The sequence below is a fragment of the Nyctereutes procyonoides genome, unplaced genomic scaffold (genome assembly GCF_905146905.1).
Source record: "Nyctereutes procyonoides isolate TBG_1078 unplaced genomic scaffold, NYPRO_anot_genome, whole genome shotgun sequence".
NCBI lineage: Eukaryota > Metazoa > Chordata > Mammalia > Carnivora > Canidae > Nyctereutes > Nyctereutes procyonoides.
In genome coordinates, this window is record NW_026575041.1 from 1,007,836 (window position 1) to 1,033,129 (window position 25,294).

Below are 25,294 nucleotides of genomic sequence, written 5' to 3' on the forward strand. Positions count from 1 at the left end.
TCTGACATGGAAGGCTGACATGGGCACCTGGTGTAGAGAACCCCCCTCCCCGAGACCTATGGGAGCAAAGAGGCAGGGCCCCTTGCCCAGCCAGGAGGGAGAGGTCAGAGCGGGCTTCCTAGAAGACTGAACAGGAACTTTGCAGGGGCACGTGTGAGGCATTTGAGTAACACCAGCAAATACCATGGCCAAGGGCTTTCCTCCCCAGGCCCTCCCCAAACTAGTTTAATCTTCAGTCTCCAAGTGAGTTGTTGCCTGCCCTAGAGACCCCTGCCTCTATTCAGTGTCTCACTCTCAGAGCTTTGGGTAAGGCTCAGTCCCCGAAGTCCTTTATTTCTTCATTAGCAAACCTGGCAGCTGCCAGAGGAAGTCCCAGTGTTCCCTGCAGAGGGAGTTACCATGGATCCTGGCTGTCCTTAAAGCACACAAGAGGCTGACATCGCCATGTTCCACGATCAAGGCAGCGTGTTGGGAAGGCAGAGCTGTTCAGTGTTGGATGGATCATGGGAGGCTGGTCTCTATGGAAAGGTTCCCCCGGCAAGAAACCAGAGCGGCAGTAGGAGGGACCAGACTGCAGAAGGGGGGCCTTGATCCATGGCTGCAGGAAAAACAGAGCCAGAGAGAGAGGTTTCGGGCTAAAATCCGGTACACAAAGGAACAGGATGAAGAGTAATGAGCAGAGTGAGCTGGAAACACTGACAAACAATGGGAGCCAGAGATGAGGAGCAAGAATTCAGGGAGGAGGGCAGGCAGATGAAAGAGCCCCCTGTTCGCCTTCCAGAGATTACTAGGAGGGCCTGTGCCCCTGCCTCCGCTGACACAAAGGAGGCATTGCAGGATGGGGTGAACAATGAGGAGATGTGAGTGGGCTCTAGTGGTGCTCATCGTTGCCCCTCTGCCCAACCCCTGATTGCTGGTTGTCCAGGGGTAGGGGTGGATCCTAAACTTGTCCAGTGCTTGAAATTACATTACCAGAACTCAGGCTGGTTGGAGGCTGGAGATCTGGATTCTGACACTGGCTCTGCCACTGACTAATTCTGTCACCTTAGGCAAGTCACTTCTGTCTCTGGGTCTCCCTTTCCTGTATAATGAGGATAATACTCCCTGTTCTTCCCCCTTCCAATAGTTTATTGTACAATGAGGATAAAACAAGATGGTGTCTGGGGAGTGGTGGTGACCAGGTAGTGTGGTGGTTCAGAATTTGGCTGTTTGGACCCTACCCCTTACTAGCTGTGTGTGTGAGGTGGTTGCTTTACCTCTCTGGGTCTTAGTTCCCTCATCTGTAGAATAGGGGCGATGACAGTACCCACACTCCTGGATCATGGTGAGGATTCATGGCATCATGTGCCTGGAACTCTGAGTGGTACTATGTCATGGAGAATGGTGGGAACTAAGTGAAGGCCAGGGCGCCTGCCTGCCCACTGTTCACAGAGCCCTGGGGCAAGGAGGAGGGGCCTAAGGGGGAGGAGTGGAGAAAGCCATTATTCCCTGAGAATGGCCCTATTCCAGTTGGTTCCCCTGGAAAAACCTGTCCCCACCTGGAGAAGTGTGGCCCAGAAAGGCCCAGATAAGGAGGATATTCAAGGAAAGAAAAGAGTCACAGCTGAAAAGGCACCTGGGGGTCATCTAGTCTAATATGCTTATTATACAGATAGGAAAACTGAGGCCAGAGAGGGATTGACTTGGTCACAGAGAGTGTTGGTAGAGTCTGGATGAGAGCGCAGGTCTCCAGCACCCAAGACCTGAGCTTGACCTTGGAAGGTGGTCTAAGGAGCCCTGAGGGCAGTAATAGAGACAGTGGGTTCTGCAGCTGAAAAAGACCCAGGGAGGACTGTGGGAGTGACCCTTCCCTCTGTCCCCCCAGGATACCCTGGATCTCTCTGGGGCCTGATCAGTGGCCTCCTGTGAGGGTGGGGGCAGCCCCAGACTGGCAGGCAGGTGTGTCAGCTTGCATGACCACTGCCCCATACACACACATATGTCCTATAGGGGTTCTGCTTCAGAGGATTTACTTGTTTTGATGAAAAGGGGGTTGTTTTCCTTTCAAGGGGAACATGCATCCAGGAGAGGAGTCCAACCCAAGGGCAGCCTACTTATCCTTCAGCTGAGCCCCACATAGACTTGCAGCTCTTACCTGAGTTATCCAGACGGCAGGGCCTAGACTTACACTGTTTGTCTGTAGGGAAGAAACAGAAAAGAATCAAAGGGTCAGTAGCTCTCAGGACAGGAAGGAGCCCCAGAACCCTGTGGTCCATCCCCAGCTTACTCTAGGACAAGCTGGTACATTTTCCCCTAACTCTGCTTCCTTAGGGTAGGACCTCCCTTACCTGCATTTGACTTGACCCATGAGCTGCAGAGCTAGAAGGGAGCCAGCCCTCTCCCTCTCCCATGCCTTGTCACAGCCAAGGAGGCACTAGTTGATGTACTTTGCACTCATGATGCTGTCCAAGTGGGAATGGAAGCCACACTGGACCATTTCCCATTTTAGATGCAGTCCACAGTTCCAGCCAACAACCTGCCTCTAATTGTGCAAAATGGACCTCACGAACCCCTGGGAATCACTCAGCCAGGACCAGCGGGCCACAGCCCTTTCAGAGATTAAGAACCTGGGCCTGTCTTCAGGATTCCACCTCTGGCCGGTCCTGGGGGATAGACAGGAAGAGTATCTGAAGCCTGTGACTGCCTGAAGTGGAACTTTGGGGCACAGCACCCAACTGCTGTCTTCCCACCCCCCTGGCACCCCCAGTCAGTATACACGGCAGCACAGAATTTCCATTCAGCCAGATACACATGCTCCTCTTGGAAACTGAGTTTGGGGCTCTTACTCGTACTTGGCAACAATGGTCTGGATGTCAGTGCTGTGACCATAAATTAGTTGCCTTCTAGCTTCCAGCTGGGAGAAAAGCCTGACCAATTCTGTTAGGCCCTCAAATGGCCACCTGCTTCAGTCAGGAAACCCTCTTCAGCCTCCCAGCAGGTAAGTGGCCAGCCCTGCCTTAGGGACCGCCAAGGACAAGGGTCCTGCTACCTCAGAAGATTGTCTCCCCTTAGATGCAAAGGGTAGAGGGGCAGAGGATAGGATTGGGTCCCCCTCACTGTTCATCTGTTTGTCGAATTTGTATATGGACCTGCTGGAAATGCGGGGAAGCCTGTCTTCTGCGTGGGGCACACTCCACGCTCACCTTTAATGTATTCACAGTTGTACGTGCTGCGCTTGCCCAGGGCCCGGAGGTAGATGCGGGTGGGGCCCTGGGCTGGTCTACTGGCATTGATCACCTGGAAGGTCTCGAAGGGGGGGATCAGCACCTCCTCCTCCCCGGGGAAGAAGGAATAGCCCTTGATAGGTGCCCCAAGGCAAGTCCAGATGCCGAAGAAGGTATCCTCCCCAAACTGCTGGGCTGCGACGTTCTGCAGGGATGCAGATGCAAACCCCCCCAGCCTTACGGTGGCCCCGGGTCCGGCTGGCCGGAAGCGCAGGCCATGCACCCCTCGGAACACCTGGTGGCACCGGGGTGAACGCTGGCCCCTGCCCAGCAGCTGTAGGGCCTCCGTCAGCAGGAAATGGAGCGTCTTGAAGGAGAAGTGGTTGAGGTAGTAGGCTCTGGAGCGGCCCGCCTCTCGCACGGCCGCGTTGAACTCCTTGTGCAGGGGGCTGTTGGCTGTGTAGGCCAGGAGGGCCACCCCGTGCTCGTCGCGGAAGCCCGGGGGCCGTGCGGGCAGCCGGGTGGGCCTCGGGCCCCACTCCGGCCCCCAGGCCTGGCGGTCCTGCCACTGGCTGCTTGCCAGCGCCCAGCTGTCGGCGTACACCTTGTTGGCCTGGAACTCCGTTTGGTTGAGGTCGGGGAGAGCAGCCGTCATGGCTGCCGCGCAGCCAGCGTACTGGTCATCGAAGGAGGCCGGGGCCATGTCCAGGGGCATTTCCTGAGAGAACAGGTCTCGACGGGTGATGGGGTGGCCCTGGGCCTGAGGGAGACGGGGCAGTCAGGACTGAGAGATTGAGCCTCGGGAGAGTGGGAGCCTGTCATCAAATTTGTCCAACTAGGTGAGGACCCCGAGGGTCCCAGACACACCTGGAGGGGGAGGGGATTGGGACCACTGGTGGGTCTGGGGCTGGCCCCTCTGCTGGGCGAGCGGCAGTGGAGACAGTCACCCTCTACTCCCACGGCTCCTCCTCCCAGCGTTCAGAAGAAGCCAACAAAGCAGCTCCCTGCTGGCGTGGGCACGGTGGAGGGTGACCATACCTGAAGTGCTTCCATGAGGCCCACAGACACAAGCAGCAGAGACATCAGGGGAGGAGTCTGCATGTTGGAGGTAGCCCTGGACAAGTCACTGTCTCTCTGTGGGTCTCAGTTTCTTCATCTAGAAAATGGGAATGTTACCTGTACAATTTAAAACATTAAATGACACCTGGTCTGTGCCACTCCCAGTGCCTGGCACAGAGTCACAGCATAAAAATGAAGGCTCACGGCACCTGGGTGGCTCAGTCGGCCGTACGTCTGCTTTCGGCTCAGGTCATGATCCCAGAGTCCTGGGATTGAGCCCTGCATCAGGCTCCCTGCTCAGCAGGGAGTCTGCTTCTTCTCCCTGTCCCCCTGCCTCCTCCCCGCTCATGCTCTCTCTCTCTCTCTTTCTCTCTCTCACAAATAATCTTTAAAAAAGAAAAGAGAAAGAAAGAAAGAAAGAAAGAAAGAAAGAAAGAAAGAAAGAAAAAGAAAAAAAGAAAAAAAGAAAAAAAGAAAAAGAAATGCTCGAGAGAGAAACTTTCTGGCCAGAAGGATCTTGGGAGACTTCCTGGAGGTGGTGTTATCTGAATAGGATCTTTCAGGATGAATAGGAAAATAAGGCTTCGATCAGTGGAGATTGGGAGAGGAGTGGGATTTGGGGTGGGAAAGAGCCTACCTAGAACAGCAGAAATAAGAGGAGCAAATGTATTGGATGTAAAAAGTGAAAGACCTTGTGTCCAGCATGGCAGAGCTTGCAGTGTGGGAATGTTGGAAAGACTGGGGCCAGTCTTGAAAAGTCTTGACTGCCATGGTGAGAGGTTTGGGCTTCACCCAATGGGGGATGTGAGGCTGGATCAGATCCAGGACTGGCCAGCTGGTGGGGCCATGGCAGTTCTCCAGGGACGGGATCCAGCCATCCTCTCCTCCCGCAGTCCTGCTGAGAACTGAGCCCTCCTCTCCTAAGCCCTCAACTGCGTCCAGGACAGTGATAGTGTAGACTCCCAGGTGGTGAGGGAGAGGGCCTGGGAGATAGGGGAGGATGCTCCAAGAAGGCGGAGTCCCAGCTTTGGGTCAGGATTGGAACAGATGGCTTTTAAATCAGCACTGCTTCTTCTTTTTTTCTGTTTCTTTTATTACCAAGTAATGCATATGCTCATAGTGAAAAAAAAATGAATCATAGAGTCCAAGTCCCTGTCTTCTTTCTCCCTCCGAGCCCTCCCTCTCTCATACTTGTGCTGCTATTACCATAATAATAGTATCCTGTAGGACCATTTTAGGTGCACGTGCAAATAATTTAATATGTAAATATGCATGCTCCCATAGTTTCCTGTACACAGGCTGGTTTTGGTTTTTATTGTCATTTTTTTTTTCAAAAAGAACATGCCTTCACATCCGTGTCCTAGAACCTTTTTTTTTTCCAAGAAACAATTTATCAAGGACTTCTTTCCATATCATACGTACACATCTACCTTATTCATTATATTGACAGCATGGAATTTCATAATATAGTTAAAGCATAACTTGTTCAACCATTTTCTTATTGATCGACACAGATTTTTTCCTAATTTTTTTACATAAAAAAAAGATTTTATTTATTCATGAAACACACACACACACAGAGGCAGAGACCTAGGCAGAGGGAGAAGCAGGCTTCCTGCTGGGAGCCTGATATGGGACTCGATCCCCAGACCCTGGGATCATGACCTGAGCCAAAGGCAGATGCTCAATCACTGAGCCACCCACGTGCCCATTTTTTGACATTTTTGATATTAAACAGAATACTTCACTGAACATCCTGGTATAGAAATCTTTGTCTATTTGTGTGCATATTTTTTAGGAAAGATATCCAGAAGTTATATGATGTTTAAAGGCTATAATTACTGTTTATTTGGCACTGCCAAACTGCCACCCAGGGACACTGGTTTGCCCTTCCACAACAGTGAATGAGAGGGCCCTTTCCTCTACATCTTTGCCAGTGCTGGCTATCATGGTCTGTTTTTAACTTTCACTTACCTGGTGGGCACAGATGGTATCTATTTTTTAATTCACATCTCTGCTCACTAATAAGATCAATCTTAACTTTAATTTTTACCATTTTAGAGTTTTAATTTTCTACAGGTAAATACATTTTCATTGTTCAAAATTTAAATAGTCCGAAAGGCATGCAGTGAAACACCTTTCTCTCTCTATGTCCGTCCCCTGTCTCCCCAGAGGCAACTAACATTCCCATTTTCTGTGTATCCTTCGAAAGATACCCTATGCACATATAAGCAGAATCACAGGTATTTCCAATTTCCTTTCACAAATGGTAAAACAGCGGTTCTTTATCTTCGGAAATCTGATGAAAGCTGAAGCCTCTCCTCAGAAAATGGATATATGCACTCTCACACCGTGTTATAGGAGTTTCAGGTGCTTGTGTCTCTGCCCCCAGTCGTACTCAGGCTAAGTGTCCCTGCTCCATAATCCCCTCTGGTTCTTTTCTTTTTTTTCAATTTTTAAAAATATATATATGAGGGAAGAGATGAGAACACATCTAGAAAGGGGAAAAAAAAAACACAACAAAACACAACTTTCCTTCGTGGCCTCAGGACAGAGCCTCCTCAAGTTGGCATTGGAGGTGCTCTGTGACCTAGCCCTCCATGATCTTTGCAGCCCTGTGCCCTCCCCCCTGCCCCACGCTTGGCTTCTTCAAGACAGAACAAAGCTCCAGGTGAGGCATCACTGCTTCCTTCCCTGTGGCTCTGCACGCATTGCCATCTGCTGCAGATGCCCTCATCCTACTACCCACTTTTCAAGACCTAGCTCAGGGGTCACCTTCTCCAGGGAGCCATCCAACTTCTCTGTGGTCTTACATCACCCAGTGCTTTCCTCTGTCACTGTCCTCATCATACTGTGTTGCCCTTCTGTGTCTATCTCCTGTCCTGGCTTGTGAGTTCCTTCAGGGCTGGGACACAGAATGGGTCACTTTGAACAAAAGATAGCCCCCAAAAAACACAGAGCTGAGCCCCAGCCAGGCACAAATGAGGCCTCCTGGAATGTTTGCTGAGAGTCTGAGAGGCTTTCTGGGTACAGCTGACAGTGTAGGCCACTGCAGAGCAAGTCGATGGATGACTTTGGTGAGCAGCGTTGAGGGGGAGTAGGGTGGGACCCGAGCGATGAGGACATTACGGGGAGGTGAGGAGATGGAGGCACTGGGCAGCCACTTCTATCCTACCTGCCCTCTGTTTTTTTCCTCATCCTGTCGGAACACCTGTCAGTTTCTCCTCATCCAGACCCTCACTGAACATTCCCTTCTGGGGTTTTGAGTCCAAATCCCTTCTCAGGAACCCCCAAATTTCCCAATGCCCCCAAACCTTCCAGATATCCTAAATATCTCCATCAAAGATGCTATGGTCTGTATGTTGGTGTCCACCCAAAATTCATATGTTGAAATCCTAATGCCTGCTCTGATGGCTTCAGAAGGTGGGGCCTTTAGGACATAATTAGTTCATGAGGGCAGAGCCCTCGTGAATGAGATTACTGTTCTTATAAAAGAGACCCCACAAAATTCCCTAGCCCCTGCCCCCACGTGAGGACATTGTGAAAAGGTGTTGGCTATGAGCCAGAAAGAGGGCCTTCACCCAACCATGCTGGCACCCCAACCTCAGACTTTCAGCCTCCAGAACTATGATAAATAAATGTCTGTTGTTTATAAGTTATTCAGTCTGTGGTGGTTTATAGTAGCCTGAACAGACTAAGATAAAAGTTTCCCTGAAACTGTTCCTATCGAATCCTAGAATTCCACCAATACTCCAGATTTCAGGTGCCTGGGTGGCCTTCAGCTCAGGTCATGATCCTGGGGTGTCAGGCTCCCTGCTCAGCAGGGAGTCTGCTTCTCCCTCTACCCCTCCCTCTGCTCAGGCTCTCTCTCTTTCTCAAATGAATAAATAAAATCTTTCTTAAAAAAATACCCCAAAATTCCCCTTTAAAAAAGTCTTTCCCTGCCCTGTACCCAGGAGGAGGGTGGTGTGCCCCTTACCTAGGCTTTCTCCAGGGAAGCTGGTGTTGGTTTCCAGTGATGACCACCAGGGGAGGGGGAAGTCAGGTTTCTCCTTTATACTGTCAGTTCTCTTACCCCTTGTATCCACACAGCTGCTCAGTAATGTGACACTCCCCCATCTATTTCTGGATGTCTCCTGAAGGCTGGGGAACGCTAGCCTCTGCCCAGTCTGCCCTGGGCCCGTGTACCTCCCATAAAAAAGGGAAGCCCTGAAGCCAAAGAGAAGGTGGGCTGAGACATCGAGGATCCAGGCTAGAACAACTGCCTCCCCACTGGGTCTGGTCCTTTGTGCAGCAGCCCTGTCCTCAGTATCTTTGCACTTTGTGTTTGTCTTATGTGAACATGGAGACTCTCCTAACGTGCAAGGAGAAATTTCCAGATTAAGGAGGCTGGGTCTGGCTAGCACTGATTTGCTATGTGATCTTGGAGGACTTTCTGCCTCGCTCAGGGCCCCTGCTCAATGACTAAATGTGACGCCATCTCCTGGGGCCTTTCTTGGATTTCCACATTTCGGTTGGGAGAAGCACTTCCATGTGGGGAGAGGACAAACCCTGTTCCTGGTAGATCTGCTACCAGGGACTTGTTTCAGCAGGCCTAGCTGTCCCAGACAGTATCTTCTGTTCCAGCAACTGTGAGTGCTCAGGGTCCTCCATGGAGCCAGGCAGTCAGGATAAATAGGCAAGATTTGGTTTTTCACAGTAATGGGGAACAGTAGAGAAACTGATGTTTCTAATCTACGTGAACTTCGGGATGGTCCATCTCACTGGAAGGGGACAAGAGTACTTGTCTAGAAGCTGTGTGTCTGCCTGACAAGCGCTCTGGTTTTTTGGGAAGACACTTTTCCCACCTCCCTCGCTGCACTTCTCCAAGCCCAGACACACAGTTTGTCTTTTTTGGTATATAGGAAGGATTTTTGGAGAAAGGATTCTAGAAGAAGGAAATTCTTCATTTGACTGGCAACCTGCGGGAATGGGGTGGTGCAGATGGGGCTAAACGAATGAGCCAGATCAGGATGGAGGCCCTGAGGAAAGTCTAGCCTTCTACGCCCACCTCAGCCCCAGCAAGCAGCAAGAAGCATCTCTTTTTGGGACCCCCAAATCCCTGACCATTTTGGGAATAACCCTCAGGCTCAGGCTGCCAGAAAGCTGTCCCCAGAGCTGCTTACTGATTTCTCAGCTGGCCCCTTCTCCCATTACCTCTGATTAGCATCCAAAACTCAGAGCCAGGTTATTTATAGACAGGCCCGCAGCAGGGGAGGGGAAAGGCTAGTGTTTATAAACATGGGGTCACCTGGGTCTAAGAGATCCAGAGAGAGGGTCTGGGGAGGGAGCGGGGCTGGCCCCTGAGGATGTGAGCCGGCTCTGCATCTGGTCCAGCCCTACTGAAGGGAAGGGGGCGGGTGGGTGCCGCCCAGATGCTGGACCACACGTGCCCCATGCGTGGGCCTTATGCAAATTTCATGCAAATCGGCGAGTGCCCCAGCGGAGAGTTCTTGGTGGGGGGGACCCTCGTGGGCCTCCCGGGCCTAGTGGTCTGAGAGCTGGGGCAGGGCCAGGTCGGGGCCGCTGGAGGGAGAGGCCGAGCGGCACAAGTCCCTCCTCTAAGCCTGGTCTCGCTCCGAGCCAAAGCGGGTTCTGCCGAGAGGTCGCAGTGGGGGAGGGGAGGTGCGCCCCTCGGCCCCTGCCCGCGCCGCTCGCGTTCCCCTACCCCGTGTCCGTCGTTGCCGGAGAGAGGTGTCGGGTTACCGCCGCGGGGGCTATAGTTAGCCGCGGGACTTTGTGGACCGGCTGCACTCCCGGGACAGCGCGGCGCCCGCCGGGACTTAAGCCCCCCGCCGCCCGAGCCCTCAGTGCTCCTTCCCGCTGTCACCCCAGCAACTTCCAGGTGGGTCCCTGGCTCCCGCCCCCTCCCCTCTCCGGGCCGGGCCGAGCCAAGTTAGTGCTCCACCTTTACCATCGCAAGACGGTCCCGGAGCAGAAGGCGCCGAGCACGGGGGCTAGTGGGAAACCTGGGGAGCCGAGCCCCGGGGGTGGGGGGTACCATAAAATCTAAAACCCCGCCCACTCCCTTAGGCCCGCCCTTGGCCCCGCCCACACCCGCTTGGGCCGCGTCCCGGACTGGGACCCTTCACACCCCAGGGGAAGGGACCCTGATCTCTGTCCCCCAGCCCATCGCCGCTGGTGCCCTCTTCATCTGGACCTCGCCCTCCTGAGTCTCCCCCAGGAATGATGCTGGCGGCTCTGCTGATGGCTCTTAGCTACCTCGGCTTCCATGCCCTCTGGCAGGTAACTGGGAGAACCTTCTGCCACAAAGGGAACAGGTCAGGTGCAGACCCAAAAGAGGTGGACTGGGGGGCTGGCTCCTCAAAAATTTCTCCCAGGGACCCTCTTCTAGGATACCAGTCCTCTTAATCCTCTTCTTCTCAGGAAACTCCATCCCCTGCAGGGAGCCCCAAGTTCCCATTCTCTCTCCCAGAACCTCTGCCTCCATCCACTGGTCCCCTTAGGGTCCTCCTTCCTTCATATTGTTCCTCCCCACTCTCTGTCTGCCACCACAGGCTCAGCCCAGGGAAACCGGCTCTGGCTACCTGTGTGCTGCCCTCCTGCAGGCCCTCCCAGACCAAAGCTTGACCTCCTCCACAGCCCCACCCCATGCTTGGGAGTATGGGCTGTGAAAGCAGGAGAGAGGACTCAGGAGTCTCAGAGCTGACACTCTCTGGGTGTGGTGGCATGAAGGGGCAAGTGAACCTAAGGATGGAGACCTGGTCAGGTCACTGGACGTTGGCTGTAGATTTGTGTATCACCTGCATCTTAGAGCCAGAACAGTGTTTGGAAGTCAGCTAACCCCACTTCCTACCAGGTGTAGGAACTCTCTAAGGACAAAATGACCCCTTCACGTTGTACATGCTGCCCTCGCAATATTCCTGTGAGGTTGGAAGTATCCTCAGTTTATACATGGAGAACCTCAAGCTCAGAAAAGTTAAGAGACTTGCCCGAGATCCCACAGCTAATAGGTGGAGAAGTCATGATTTGAATCCACGGCTGTCTGACTCCGGCAGCTGTGCTATTTAAGCTCTTGAGCTCTTGCCAAATGACATACACTGGATATTTGGTTATGGAAATGAGATACTGTGTTTCTGGATTGATCTGCCACCAGTCCAGTGTTCTCTGTCCAGTGCTCCGAACTTCTGCCCTTTCCTATTGTGGCTCCTCTCTTTTCTACATCCATAGGCCCAGGCTGTTCCCATCCTGCCCCTGGGCCTGGCTCCAGACACTTTCGATGATGCTTATGTGGGCTGCACAGAGGAGATGGAAGAGAAAGCAGGCCCTCTGCTGAAGGAGGAGATGGCCCGCCATGCCCTGCTGCGAGAGTCCTGGGAGGCAGCCCGGGGGGCCTGGGAGCACAAGCGCCAAGGGCTCACCCTGCCCCCTGGCTTCAAAGCCCAGCATGGAATCGCCATCATGGTCTATACCAACTCATCTAACACTTTGTACTGGGAGCTGAACCAGGCTGTGCGGACAGGTGGCAGCTCCCGAGAGTCCTACATGAGGCACTTCCCCTTCAAGGCTCTGCATTTCTACCTCACCCGGGCCCTGCAGCTGCTGCAAGGCAGTGGAGGCTGCAGCCGGGGACCTGGGGAGGTGGTGTTCCGAGGTGTGGGCACTCTTCACTTTGAACCCAAGAGGCTTGGGGACTCTGTCCGCTTGGGCCAGTTTGCTTCCAGCTCCCTGGATGAGGCAGTGGCCCGCAGATTTGGCAACGCCACCTTCTTCTCTCTAAGGACTTGCTTTGGGGCCCCTATCCAGGCCTTGTCTGTCTTTCCTGAGGAGCGCGAGGTGCTGATCCCTCCACATGAAGTCTTCTTGGTCACCAGGTTCTCCCAGGATGGAGCCCGGAGCCTGGTGACCCTCTGGAGCTATAATCAGACCTGCAGTCACTTTAACTGCGCCTATCTGGGTGGTGAGCCATGCATGAGGGAAGCAGGACCAGCAGGGTGGGAGAGACCAGGAGACCCACGTGGTCAGTGGGGAAGTTGGGATGACTGTTCTCTATGACTTGGGTTCTCAACTCTTAGGAGGCCTTTTTTTTTTTTTAAGATTTTATTTATTTATTGAAAGAGAGCATGAGCTAGGGGAAGGAGAAGGAGAAGCAGACTCTCCACGCTGAGCAGGGAGCCTTATGTGGGCCTTGATCCCAGGATTCTGAGATCATGACTGGAGCCATGACAGATGCTTAACTGTCTGAAACACCCAGGAGCCCCTCGTAGAAGGTCTTAAGTGTTTTCTGGCTCTATGAACACCCTCAGGTGATTCTGTAAATATTCTCAAAAGGTTCTATCTGCTGAACAGTCTAATTGACCAAAAGAACCCGGCTAAGGAGGTTGAAAAGCAGAGGAAAGTAATAGGGGAGCTGCTTCAGGTCTCAGGAGGCCTTGGACTAAGTGGGCTTGACACGACATATATACACCATACCCAAGTGCTGAGGCAGGGACAGGCTGCAGGAGCAGTTGGGGCCGGGGTGGGAGTAGGGTGGATAGGGAATCTGCAGGAGATTTTCCAGGGGAGAAAGAAAAAGGAAAGTTAGAGCGAGAAGGGAAAGCTGGATTGAGAAGGGGAATGGCCCATGCCAGGGCCTGGAGGGAAGGGAAGCTTGGAGTGTGAGGAGCTATCTACCCCAAGGCCTCACCGTGCTGTCTGTTGCAGGGGAGAAGAGGCGGAGCTGTGTGTCTGTACCGAGTGAGTATCTTTCTGCCCCTTCCTCACCTGCTTCAACTCTCCCTGGCTCAGCTGACCCTTCACCTTCTTTTTTCTCTCCAGCAGGAGGGCACCCGGACTCCACCTCCAAAAAGGACTTCTCTCTGCTTTCCTGGAAGACCCTGCTCTTGGCCCCCGGGGGCTTCCAGCTCTCAGGAGCTGGGCCCTGAAAGCCCAGTGTCTGTCACTTAGGAGTCCTAGGAACTCGTGACCTTCATATGAAGAAGAAGGCCTAGAACGGCCTCGAAGCGGGAACGTGGTTTCGGACCCAGCCCTAGCAGCCATTTCCCCAGGGATGGGGACCTACCCAGTCATCTCTCTATTCAATCAGGATATGGGGGGATCTGAGGCCATGGCAGGGTGGAGGGAGTCCTGCTATGTGGTAGGGACTCCCTGGGACAAGCAAGGGTGGTACTATGATGGCCACTCAATTAAACAGTATTGCAGTGTGGTGACATCAAATTTCATTGGTTTGATTGGTTTATTCCATGAGACTAGACCATCTACCCTGCTTTGGCTTTGGGAGACTCAGAGACAGAAGGACTAAAAGGGTGACTTCTTGATCACTCCTAGACATGGTCTCCTGTGCAGACCCCTGTCACATACCACAACTTGCAAACCCAGAAGCTTTAACAGCCAGAGATTCCTCACAACCTCCCCAAAGGAAGGAAGGAAGGAAAGAGGACAGATAGATTCATTAGCCCATTTCTCAGATGAGGAATGCAAAGCTAAGGAGGGAAGCAACTTTCTTAGGGTCAAAGAGTTAGTATTGAAACCAGGCTCCCTGCCTCCCAGTCCAGAACTCTTTCGACTAAAGATTCGAAGGAACTCCAAGTAGGAGCCTAAGCCTGAGATACCTGGGACCCCAGAGCAAGACCTTTCTCTCTGTCCTGCTCCCACAAGAGTCCATTTCAGGGGTGAGGGAAGGGGAACCTCAAAATATGGAGAGACAGAGATTCTCACGCATTCTGGAGGCATTTGACATCTAGAACAGAAACTTTATTGAGGCAAGTAAAGCAGCATAGGCTTCTACTGAGTGACACCTATCCTCACCCACCTAGGCTGCTCTACCAAGCAACAGAAGGGACCCTCCCACTGCATCAGGACCCCTCTTTGATTCCCAAATCTTCCTTCTGGGGCAGGTCTCCAGCCGCCTCTGATTCCTGCTCCCTGTGCACTAACACATGAGCTGGGGAGGAAGGGCCAGACTCTCCAGAAGCTGGAGTCTCAACGATCCCTGGCACTGTCAGCTCTGGGGTTTCGGGGATGGGAGGGCCCAGGTTCTGGAAGCTGTTACGCACTCGGGTGATGAAGCTACTGAGGATGCTGGCACCTTCAGGTGGCCAGGACGTCCCTCCCTCTGCCAGGGTCCTCCGCACACCAGCCACATCACTTTGCAGGCGAGACACTGTCTTCGTCAGCTCCGTGAGTCTGTTGCCAAGGTCTGGGGTGGGAGACAAAATGCTGATGGGGCGGTCCCTCAGAAGATGAGCCACTTCCCTCAACAGAATCCCAGGGGACATCCTGCCTGCAGGCCAGAGGGAGTGAGAGACTGGCTCATGGGCTGGGGGTCAGGATAGTCAGAGTCTGGAGCAGACGAATCTGAGTGGGACTGGGGTGGTCGTGAGTTTAGGAGATATCAAGAAGGAAAGTCTTGTGGGCCAGAGAAGGGATCAGGAATCACAGGGATGGGAACATTTTTAATGGGTAGAGATTTGTGTCTCTGTACTTGTCAGCCCTATCCCATCTATCCATGCTCAGGGCCCAGTTTGAATTACACCTCTGCTTTCTCCAACTTCTGGTCCTCTCTCCTTCTACCTTCCCATGAGCCTCTCAAAACAATAGGCTCTCCATCTCCCTGGGGCTCCCATTGCAATCTGGGTCTCTCCTAAGTACTATCTGCTTACAAAGATGGTTTCTCTTTCTCACCAGACGGAAAACTTCCCCCAAGTCTCTGCTCTACCCAGTGCCCCCTCCCTCCAAAATGAGGCTGGAACAAAGGGGATGTGGCAATTAATGTAGATTGAATGAGTGAATTAGTGAATGAGCGAATGAATGAGTAATGAGTTAAGAGAGTGAGCCAATGGATGAGTTAACGAACACACGAAGGAAGGAGTGAATGAAATGAGTGGAATAAATCTCAGAATGGCTCAGAGAGTCATTGAGTAGGAGGGCCACACTGCAGGGTGTGAGCCTGGGTATTTATTCCCGCAATGCACTGGGAAGGCTTGGGGGTGAGCCACTAACCTTTCCGTTGGGTCTCCTCAAACTCCCGCTGGGCAGTCTCTATGTAGCGCTGTACCAGGGCCTTGATGACTCGGAGGCGGTAGGATCTGTGCTCTCCCTCCCCAGGCCCTGCCCCTGCCCTGGGATTGGCCTGAGATGGGAAGACCAGAGGGTGAGAGGGACTCTGTCTCTTCAGTCATTTTGTAATCACTACACCCTCTCCCCAGATGATAAAGGATGGAGGTTAAGTCTCTCCCTGAAGGCCACATAGCTAGAAACTGGTGCAGTCCTGGAAGGCAGAAGGAGGCAGAAGCTGAGCAAAGGCTGAGTATAAAAGAACTGGGGGTGTGGTGTGTGGGGGGGGTGCAGAGCAGAAAGGTGGGGGCAGAGACAAAAATGTTGAGTCTGGCACCATTGAGTTCTCTCTCCTGCCACCAACCCCACCTTGGTTTTCTTGAGTTGGTCCAGGTTAACCTTGCCCTTCAAAGGCTGCAGAGGGGGAAACTAGAGGATGTGGAGAGGTGTCTACTTGGAAATCATCAGGCAAATTGGAATGATTGATTTGGGGTCCGGCCGTAGACCCCAGGACAGTACCAAGAGGGCAAGCAGGGCCCATGTAGATGGGGCAGACCATGGGAGAGAACAGAGGTGTAGTAGGCAAAGCACAAGACTGGGAAGATAGAGGCTCAAATTCTAGCTCAGTCACTTAACAGCTGTGCGCCTCAGGTAAGTTAATTCCTTCAGGCCTGAGGGTATCCAAATTTAATACAGAAATAGTAGCAATGCCTACTTCCCAGGTTAGTACTTCCCTGGCATAGAGTAGGCTCTCTAAATGCCTAGGAAATAATTATTTGTATATAGTTTTGTCTTCTCTTTAAATATATTTTTTAAGATTTTATTTATTTATTCATGAGAGACAGAGAGAGAGAAAGAGAGAGAGAGAGAGGCAGAGACACAGGCAGAGAGAGAAGCAGGCTCCATGCAGGGAGCCTGATGTGGGACTCGATCCCGGGTCTCCAGGATCAGGCCCTGGGCTGAAGGCGGCACTGATCCGAGCCACCTGGGCTGCCCTCTTCTCTCTAAATATTTTATAGTTAGCATATTTACTCATAAAAAAAGCAAGGTATTTTATTAAATATTTTCAGGGGAAAGATGGGATTGACCAAGCTGGGGCAGGCAGAAATATGAGAGAGAATTATAGGCCTCTTACAATTACAGAGTCTATAAAGCATTTTCCTTGTATAAAATAAGGAATAAGAACATAGGGAGGCCATTTCCTGAGGATGCAGGGTAGGTGGGCAGGGACATCCGACTGGGTCACCAAAGAACAGGCTAGTGAGGTGGGGGCAGCTGGGAGGAGGGTGGGACTCCAGTGGGGGACATCCTAGCTGGCTAGTGTCGGGGGATCCAGCAGGACACAGTAGCTCTGCCCCTCTAGGACTGGGCACAGGCCCAGAGAATTGGGTACAGCCTCAGGTGGAGAAGTGGAGTCTCATCCTAGAGTGGAGCCTCCCTGACAGATGGTCTGTGAAGAGGCACCAGGCAGCCTGGACAGGAATAGGAAGTGACCAAGGGAAAAGGGTGATAGTTCCAGAATTTGGAGTCAGAGGTCCATGACGGGAAGGAGGCAACCACATAGGATCGCCCGGAGCCAGAGAGTGGTAGGAACTGGGAACTCTGGGCGTTTAGTTGATTGTAAGCCTCCTGTTTGCCCCATGCTGAGTACATGCAGGTTTTTGTGCCTACAACTCCCATCTCCACTGTATCTGCCCATCAGCCTCCTGTATACCCTGCAGGGTTCTGTTCTGTTCTCAAGGGCTCTGGGATGCTCCCTGACTCCTGAGTCTGGATCTGGGGCTTGTCCCCTGTGCTCCCTGTGCTTCTCTCCATCATGGGCTTGTCCTGTGGTGCAATTACTGTCCATTTCCTTCTGCTACTCTAGACAGGCAGCACCTTCAGAGACCACTGCTATGCAGATCTTTATTGCCAGTATGGGTGTGCTCGGTAAGGGTTTGTTGAACAAACTATCGACCAATCAGGGAAGGCCTTCCTTACCTGGGGATCCAGGGACCTCAGAGAACCAGAGTTGACCTGGGGCCCCCTCAGACTGGCCTGGAGTCTCTGGCTTGGAGAGATCCTCAGATAACAAGTGTTGTATTTTGTTTTGTTTTGTTTTGTTTTTCAAAATATTTTATCTATTTATTTGAGAGAGAGAGAGAGAGAAGGCATGAGCAAGAGAGAGAGCGCAAGCAGAGGGGGAAGACCAGAGGGAGAAGGGGAAGCCTATTCCCCGCTGAACAGGAAGCCTGACTCGGGGCCCAATCCTAGGACCCTGTGATCATGACCTGAGCCGAAGGCAGACACTTAGTCTGAACTACCCAGGTGCCCCCAGATAACAAGTTTTAAAGGGAACGGAGAGAACCTCCTACAGACTTGGCCATAACACTGGCCTGAAATAGGATGGGGCTCCCATGCCTAGCCTGGGTCAGGGAGCAGATACCAAGAGGTAAGGAAGCTCAGCCTCCTCTCTCCTCTCGTATCTATCAGCTGTTTAACTTCCCAGTTTGTGATGGCATTCTTCCCTTGGTTTCTTAACATTTTTAAGTTAATTAATTTATTTATAAAGATTATATTTATTTATTCATGAGAGACACAGAGAGAGGCAGAGACACAGGCAGAGGGACTCGATCTTAGGACCACAGGATCATGCCCTGAGCTGAAGGCAGATGCTCAACCACTGAGCCATCAGGTGTCTAACATTTAAAAAAAAAAAAACAAAAACATTCAACTGTGTCTTGGCTCAGTTTAAGGCAAAGAGGTTTGTCTGAAATCTGGAGCTTTTTTCTTTTTGATGGCAAAAAGATTGTGTAAAAATAGTAATAAAAATGCAATACTGAAAAGGATTGGTAGGGGAGAGTAGGGGTTTCCAGATCCTTCTCTGGCTCAGCAGGCGCTCAAGCAGCTGCTTAAGGCTGCAGGACAGGTCTGAGCCAAATAGGTGCCTGTGGCTTGGGAGCAGCACAGTATGGATTTCTGTTTAAGCTGGGGGACCCATGATTGGAAATCTAGGAAATGGCAAGAGCCAGGAACAGGGAAAGGCAGCCAGAAGCGAGAGGAGGACTTGGGAAATGGCTTTCTGGGGAACATACTGGAAAGACAGACTAGGGGTGTGCAGACAAACAGGTGGTATAGACAAGACAGTTGAAGTCCTGGTGTGACAAGACCCACGACTAGCAAATGAATTACTCACAAAGGTGGGGATTGGCGGATAGTCCAGCTTCTTGCTTTTGCAGCAGGAGCAGCAACAGCAGATGAGGCGGAAAATTTTCCTGAGAGATTCGGAGGGGCCAGCAAGGGTTAGTCAGGGGCCAGGGCCTAGGAAGTGGTGGGGGTGGGGGGGTGGAGGTAGAGTGGTGGGGGGGTGGGAACAAGCCCAGTGGAGTGCGGGGTGCATGGAAGGTGGGGGGTGAGCGCTCTGAGTCATCACCTGAGGAGGTAGAAGAGGGCTTTGGGGGAGGGCAGGATGTTGAAGGGCACAGGCAGCGTCAGGCCCTCCCGGAAGTAGGACAGGTAGAGCTTGGAGCGAGCAAACTTCCACTCCACATCAGCGTCATCCTGGGGTGGAGGCAGGGGCTGAGCAAGGGCCACTTTGGTAGCCAGCCCTCCTGCCAGCCCTTCTGCCTCAAGCTCCCCAGGCTCCACATCTCTCCTTCTGCAGTGTGCCCACCACCTTCTTCTCCCCTTTTCCGTCTACCACCCACACTGCCCCTGCCTGGCGCACCTTTTCCTCTCTTCCTCCCCACTAGCTTTCATCCTCTGCCATCCAGTTCCTGCCCAGGCTGTTCTCTAGCCACAACCCCTACCCCACCCATCTTCCCTCTGCCTTCTCATGTTCCCACCTACTTTTCCACAGCGCACACTTCCTCACAACCAGGAAGTGGAAAGAGCACCAGACTTGGGTCTGGAGAAACTGATAGCATTACTAAGACTCATCCCTGTGTCCCTTCTTCTCCCTGGCCTTGAGCTGGCCTCAGCTCACCTCAATTTTCTGGAAGGAGTTGGTAATCATGGCGATGAGCATGTTGAGCAGCACAATGACCATGACAATGGTAAAGATGCCATAGAGGACCCGGCCCACGAATTCAGGCACCAGAAACTGAGGCATGTCTACAACGCTGTGCTCCTCCATGCCAAACATAGTCCAGAACAGAAACTGGAATGTCTCGTTGAAACTGGCACGCAGAGCCGAGCAAAGGATAGGATGTGAGGGGTGGGAGGAGAGCCTAAGTGCTGCCCCCACACACTCCTCCTCACCCTCCAGGACCCAGCCAAGGGTGTTCTGCTTCTGTGAAGCCCTTGGACCACCCAGGCCCAGTCCGTACTGACTCTTGTCATTTCTCAGCTCTCACTCATTCTTTCAGTAAGCCAACATTTACTGAGCATATAGTAGCACCAAAGGTGCTAAAAGAAAAGGTAGAGGGCGTATTGCAGATTAAAGGAGAATAATATGACAACAGAATGTAACACATGACCCAGACTGGATCTCAGATTTTTAAAAAGCTAGAAAGACTTTTTGGCGGGGACAACTGGGAAATTTGAATAAGAACTGTGAAGTAAATAATAATTTGGGATTCATTTCAAATTATTTACTTATTTAATATTTTTTTCAGAAGTAAGCTCTATGCCCAATGTGGGGTTTGAACTCATGACCCCAGGATCATGATATTAAATTTTTTAAGTGTGGAGGCATCTGGCTGGCTCAGTTGGTAGCACATGGATTGTGAGTTCAAGCCCCACGTGGGGTGTAGCACCTATTTTTAAAAAAAAGAAAAGAAAAGCAAGAAAGCTTTTGAGTGTGATAATGGTTTTGTGGTTATGCTGTAAATCTCCTGAAATATTTAGGGATGAAATGTCATGATGTTTGCAACCTACTTTTAAATGTTTCAAGGAAAAAAAAAAAGAATAAGGAGAGCAAAAAATTGAGCAAAATGTGGCAAAACATTTTCAATTGATAGGGCTAGGTAAAGGGCATATAGGTGTCCAATGTGCTTTGAATTATTTCATAGGACTGACATTATTAAAATATTAAGTTTGAGAAGAAAGTGAGTAAATAAATGAGTTAACAAATGAATGAATGTGAATCGAGAGAGTGAATTAACTTTTGCCCAAACAAGAGATTAATTATGAGTGAATAGATGAGGAAGTAGGGGAAGGCAGAGGTGATCCCTAAGCTCCAGACTTCCACCTGCCCATGCTGCCTCTGCCCCAGCATACTTGCCCAGCCTCTCCGTCTCCTGGTAGGGCACATAGATGTTGTTGAGACCACAGAGGAAGGCAGTCAAGATGATTATGAGGATGAACATGAACCTGGCAGGGGGTGGGATGGGGAAGAGTCAGAGAAGGTCTCCACCTTGGGAGAAGTCATGCTCTGGGAAGAGGGATCGGATGACACCCTTCAGACTCAGTATCTCTTGACAAGTGTTCAATTTGGTGACTATTAAGAATAGAGAAAGTAGGGATGGGAAAGGAGAAGCCATTTAAAATGGTGCCAGGGTAGGGGTGTGCTTGGGGGCTCATGATCTCAAGGTCCTGGGATTGAGCCCCTAGTTGGGCTCTGTGCTCAGCAGGGAGTCTGCTCAAGGATTTTCTCTCCCTCTCTGCCTCTCTTCCTCTGCCTACCTTCCCAACCCACTCCACACCCACCTCTACTCACATGCGCACACTCTGTCTCTATAAATGAATAAATCTTTAAAAATCATAAAATAAAATGGTGCCGAAGCAGGAGCTCTTCCCTGAGAATGAAGGGTACTGAGTTGAAGCAATCAAATCTGGGGATGGGACTGTCTCCCAGGGAAGGACTGAAATACTGAGATGTGGTTCAAGGATGAGTGAGTATGTCAGAGAGTCCTACTGGACAAGATTTATCATCAGCAGAGTTAAAGCCTTGGATGAGAATGGATTAGCCAGCAGGGGCTGGGGGCTGGGGGTTGGGGGCATAGGGCTAGGGAATTTTACAAGGAGATCAAGCAGTCTATCACAGGGGAGGATGCTCTGAGCAGGGACACTACATACCGAATCATGTCGTCAATCATCTTGCCGATGGAAATCTGCAGAGTGCCCAGTGACTCGTGGGCCGGCAGGATGTAGGCCAGGCGGGTGAAGCTGAGCATGCTGGTGACAGCAAACAGCACCTCCGCCAAGAACTGGGGGTCCTCAGTGTGCCACTCACTTCGCTCTGTGCAGGGTGGAATGAAGGCCGAGGCTGAGAGGCCAGGGAGAGAAGGGACTGGGGGATCCAAACCGAGTTGGGGGGCACTCACCTGCTGTGGTGAAATAGTGGCAGGTGGCTCCATCAGGGGCATCCCGGCAGTGCATGTGGGCAAGCCCAGCCAGAAGGAGGCGCAGCGCGAAGGCTGCCAGGTACAGGGACAGGATGACCATGTCCAGAAAGTTCCACCAGTCCAGGAGGTAACTGCGCAGGCCCTCGATCCACACTTCCTTGCACTCAAACCACAGGAAACCTGGAGGAGGTGGTAGGGGGAGAGCTAGGTTATGGTGGGAGGCACCTACCCCTGGCAGGGTAGGGGTAGAGCTAAGATACCATAAGGACAAAGTTGGTAAAACGTAAATATGCAATCTACGTAAGTACAAAATGATCTTCTGTGAAAATAAAAAAGACTCCCAGGGTGCCTGAGTGGCTCAGTCAGTTGAGCCTTGGACTTTTAGCTCAGGTCATGATATCAGGGTCTGTGCTGGGTATGGTGACTGCTTAAATTCTCTCTCTCCCTCTCCCTCTGACCCTCCCCACCTCACTGGTGCGCTCTCTCTCTAAATGAATGAATGAATGAAATGAATGAATGAATGAATGAATGAATGAATGAATGAAGGAATGCCTCCTAGCTGATGCAGACTCATTTGTGGTGTGGCCTGCACTGATGATCCCAGGCAGCTGATGTGCGTATACTAACACCTGGGAAAGGCTGGTACTAGGAGGCAATGATTTAAATCTGTTGTCTCCCTGCCTTCCACCAAATAAATACTGGACAAATATTTTGAGAATATTGATTTGAAGGGGCTCCAAATTATCCATCTGCTCTGAGTGCCTGTGTCTCAGTGGGGAAAAGTTCCAGACCTGGGGATTGGGGGGGGTCATCGAAGCTAGACCACATTAGCCAGGCAATCCTGCTGCGTTGTACCCTTCTCCATTCCCTGGATACACAAGCGTGTGCTTTCTCCGTCTGCCTAGAAGGCCCTTCCACACCTGCTTGAAGCCAGGCTCACCATGATGGCCCAGGTCAAAAACTACCTCCTCTGTGAAGCCTTCCCTAAGCAGAGAGAGTGAGTTGCTCCCTGAACTCTGCTCTCACAGCTTCCTTCAGATTTCTGTGATGCCATCAACCACGGGGCACCATAGGATATCTCTTCCTGGGTCTGTCTCCCCTCACCTCCCCTAAACTTTGAACTCCTTAAGGGGAGGGACTGTGTCTGATTCATCTCCTTGTCCACAGTGCCCAGAATAAAGCCTAGGAGTCACGATTAGGCCAACATTTATTAAGCTACTACCATGTGTCAGGGGGGCCCTGTGGTGAATAAGACAAATACAGTCCCTGGACTCCCAGATTCTAGCGAGGAAGACAGGCAAGTAGCCAAGTAGTTACAAGCCAGTGTGATAAATGCTAAGATTGAGGAGCAAGGAATAGAGAGGCTGCTTTGGGAATATTTAGGAACAGATCCTCACCCTGATTTGGGGGCCAGGCAAAGTTTCTCAAAAAAGGAACCTTTAAGCTGAGATTTGAGCCAGCCAGGTGGCTAAGCAGCATGGGCAGGCATCAGTGCTGGGAAAAGAGGATGAACACAGGCCAGGGGACAAGCGGGAGCAAGGCGAGGTCAGGAACTACATCAGTTCTCCCAGCCGGAGACTATCTCGTGAGCCTGGTGGGAATGCTCAGTCCTTTATGTTTCACAGGTGGATGAAACCATATTTAACTTATCCGTGCATTATTTGGGCTCCACTCACGCAGGGTAGCAGTGAGCACAGTACATGAAGAAATGCAGAGTTTTGTTGCTTAAGATGTTTCTTTCCCCATGGGCTGGAATAGAATTGGTTTCATCTGCGCTTAGCATAGGTCCACAGTGTTTAGTAAATCATTGGATGAAAATTTTTTCCTGTTGGACTGTTCTTGTTTTCTTCCCCAGAGTTTTTTGGCCAAATTTCCTTTTGGGCATCATTGACTGGCTTGGTACAGGGTGGAGGAGTGGACTTGGTCTTCTGGTAGCTTGAGGGTTTGCTAACTAAGCTAGAGCTAAATGAGGGGAGGACGGCTGAGGATGGGGCCGACAGCCCAGCCCGTTGAGCTGGCCAGCCAGAGGCTAGGTAGTGCTCTGGGGATTCTTGTATTGGCTTTTGCTGAATTGTTACGGAATACTTGATTCTGCTATAGAAGAAAACCGATGGAATGGATGAAACTTATACACTGAGCACAGATAAGTTAGTTATTTGGGTGACATGTTGAACAAATAAATTGAGTAGAGCATATGTGTGTGAACATATATAGAAAGGGATGGGTAGACTAAATATTTGTTATGTACCGAATATACATATGGCAGATGAAGCTCTCAGGATTCATCAGCTTTTAAGTCTGCTACCCATTAGTAATACGCATTCTGGCCCTATGTGTCCTTTGCACAAGGACTGCAAAGGCAATTCATAGCTGATCCTCAGGATGATTAGCAAGCTTCAGCTGTGGCCAGACATACTTGACCTCTCCCATAGATGAAGTGTTGGGGCCAGGCAACTTCTGGCTATTGTCGCCTCTGCTCGAACCTCAACTCTGGTTCCCCTGACACCACCATCATAAGTATACCATTTTGGATTTAATAAACTATATGATTTAGGCATCTCGATTTGATCTGTGAGACTTCTTGTTCCCTGACTTTTGGGAATAGATTGCCTGGTGGTATATTGGCAGGCTATCATGACACCAAGCTAATTTCCCACCTGCCACTATGGACCAGTGTCTTATTTGTGAGAGGATAGGAACATCCAGAGTGGGGGAAATATGGGGCCCTTGCTCAGGGAGTCTTATCACAGGGCTAGACTCCCTAACTGGGAGCAAATGAAGAACATCTCTTGGTGTGTTGGAGCCCAGAGGGGTTAGGTTACAGGTTCAGGGTGCATCCACAGGGAGAGCTGCCCCCCCTCCCCCGCCCCGTTGGGAGGTACTTATTTTGAAGAGCAGTAGGGAGCCCATAAAGGGGGACTGCTACTGCTACAAATAAAAGGCCCCACACATGTACCTGTGACCCAAACCATGTGTAGGGAGGTCTCCCAGACGGTCTGGCTGCGGCCGTGGAAGGTACTCAGTTGTGACTCCATGGCCAGGGATTCACCCAGCAGGAAGATAAGGAACCACAGATACGAGGCCGAGTGCAGCAGGAACTTCAGCACTGGGATCTTTAGCAGACGGCCCATCTTGGGGGGAAGGAAGGAAAGCATGGCTCTCTGGGGCCTGTCACAGCTCTCCCCTTCCTGGGAGGAACTTCCAGACTCTTCCTTTCACTCATGCCCTTGTTTGGACATTTATTGAGAAGTCCTATATTTCATGTCTATTTCCTTCACAACCATATGAGTATTCTCAGTTTTTTCAGCTAAGAACTGAGGACCACAGAAGTAAAGTGACTTCCCCCAGGAGGTCCCTCAGGGTCCTTGAGTTCAGTCACAAGCAAGTTAAAAAAATAAATTCATCATCTTCTATCCCAAACTCATTCTTTCACCTCCTCCTGTGTCCTCATCTTAGACAATGACCATCTCCCGAACTCCTGCCCTCCCTCACCCCATCCATCCTCATGCCTCTAGTAGAGAGAACTTTCTAAAACCCACAACTAATGGGATCACTCACTTCCTTACAATCCTACAATGACTTCCATCACTGCTTCTGAGGCTCTGCTAGATCTGGCCCCTGCCTGCTTCCCACCACTTGCTATTTCTACTTAGGCTTTAGCAACACAGAAATTCTTCCAGTTTCACTAATCCTTCACGTTCTCTGTCCCCT

General features: G+C 51.3%; 3 protein-coding genes across 5 annotated transcripts in view; 1 reads left to right on the forward strand and 2 right to left on the reverse strand.

Annotated features, from left to right (window-relative positions):
- Positions 1-201: 201 nt before the first annotated feature.
- ART1 (ADP-ribosyltransferase 1) lies at positions 202-8,334 on the reverse strand. Of its 2 annotated transcripts, none has more exons than XM_055320708.1 (5): positions 8,242-8,307; positions 4,242-4,379; positions 3,183-3,963; positions 2,135-2,176; positions 202-598 (listed from the first exon to the last, which is right to left on the reverse strand). In XM_055320708.1, exons 2-5 carry the CDS (start codon positions 4,302-4,304, stop codon positions 519-521), a joined length of 966 nt encoding a protein of 321 aa, XP_055176683.1. In that variant the 5' UTR covers positions 4,305-4,379; positions 8,242-8,307; the 3' UTR covers positions 202-518. The 2 variants fall into 2 exon arrangements, with proteins under 2 accessions (XP_055176683.1, XP_055176682.1); XM_055320707.1 differs by having other exon boundaries at positions 203-598; positions 4,242-4,359; positions 8,242-8,334.
- A 1,654-nt stretch (positions 8,335-9,988) lies between these two features.
- Positions 9,989-13,449, forward strand: ART5 (ADP-ribosyltransferase 5). Of its 2 annotated transcripts, none has more exons than XM_055320711.1 (5): positions 9,989-10,146; positions 10,335-10,547; positions 11,493-12,222; positions 12,966-12,998; positions 13,080-13,449. In XM_055320711.1, exons 2-5 carry the CDS (start codon positions 10,488-10,490, stop codon positions 13,184-13,186), a joined length of 930 nt encoding a protein of 309 aa, XP_055176686.1. In that variant the 5' UTR covers positions 9,989-10,146; positions 10,335-10,487; the 3' UTR covers positions 13,187-13,449. The 2 variants fall into 2 exon arrangements, with proteins under 2 accessions (XP_055176686.1, XP_055176687.1); XM_055320712.1 differs by having other exon boundaries at positions 13,083-13,449.
- Positions 13,450-14,052: 603 nt separating this feature from the next.
- Positions 14,053-25,294, reverse strand: part of XNDC1N (XRCC1 N-terminal domain containing 1, N-terminal like) — a 40,150-nt gene continuing 28,908 nt past the window's right edge. Inside the window, 9 exon segments of the mRNA XM_055320713.1 lie at positions 14,053-14,460; positions 15,264-15,393; positions 18,493-18,571; positions 18,730-18,857; positions 19,282-19,474; positions 20,517-20,609; positions 21,315-21,477; positions 21,563-21,763; positions 24,540-24,714. Of these exon segments, the coding sequence (XP_055176688.1) occupies positions 14,117-14,460; positions 15,264-15,393; positions 18,493-18,571; positions 18,730-18,857; positions 19,282-19,474; positions 20,517-20,609; positions 21,315-21,477; positions 21,563-21,763; positions 24,540-24,714 (1,506 nt within the window). The 3' untranslated portion in view covers positions 14,053-14,116.

Coding starts and splice junctions, on each gene's coding strand:
- ART1 (XM_055320708.1), bottom strand. CDS start 4,304: ATGCAGACTCCTCCCCTGATGTCTCTGCTGCTTGTGTCTGTGGGCCTC. Junction 2,177..3,182: donor CAACTGTGAATACATTAAAG/GTGAGCGTGGAG, acceptor TCTTCCCTACAG/ACAAACAGTGTAAGTCTAGG. Junction 599..2,134: donor CTGCCGTCTGGATAACTCAG/GTAAGAGCTGCA, acceptor TTTTTCCTGCAG/CCATGGATCAAGGCCCCCCT.
- ART5 (XM_055320711.1), top strand. CDS start 10,488: ATGATGCTGGCGGCTCTGCTGATGGCTCTTAGCTACCTCGGCTTCCAT. Junction 10,548..11,492: donor GCTTCCATGCCCTCTGGCAG/GTAACTGGGAGA, acceptor CTACATCCATAG/GCCCAGGCTGTTCCCATCCT. Junction 12,223..12,965: donor TAACTGCGCCTATCTGGGTG/GTGAGCCATGCA, acceptor TGTCTGTTGCAG/GGGAGAAGAGGCGGAGCTGT.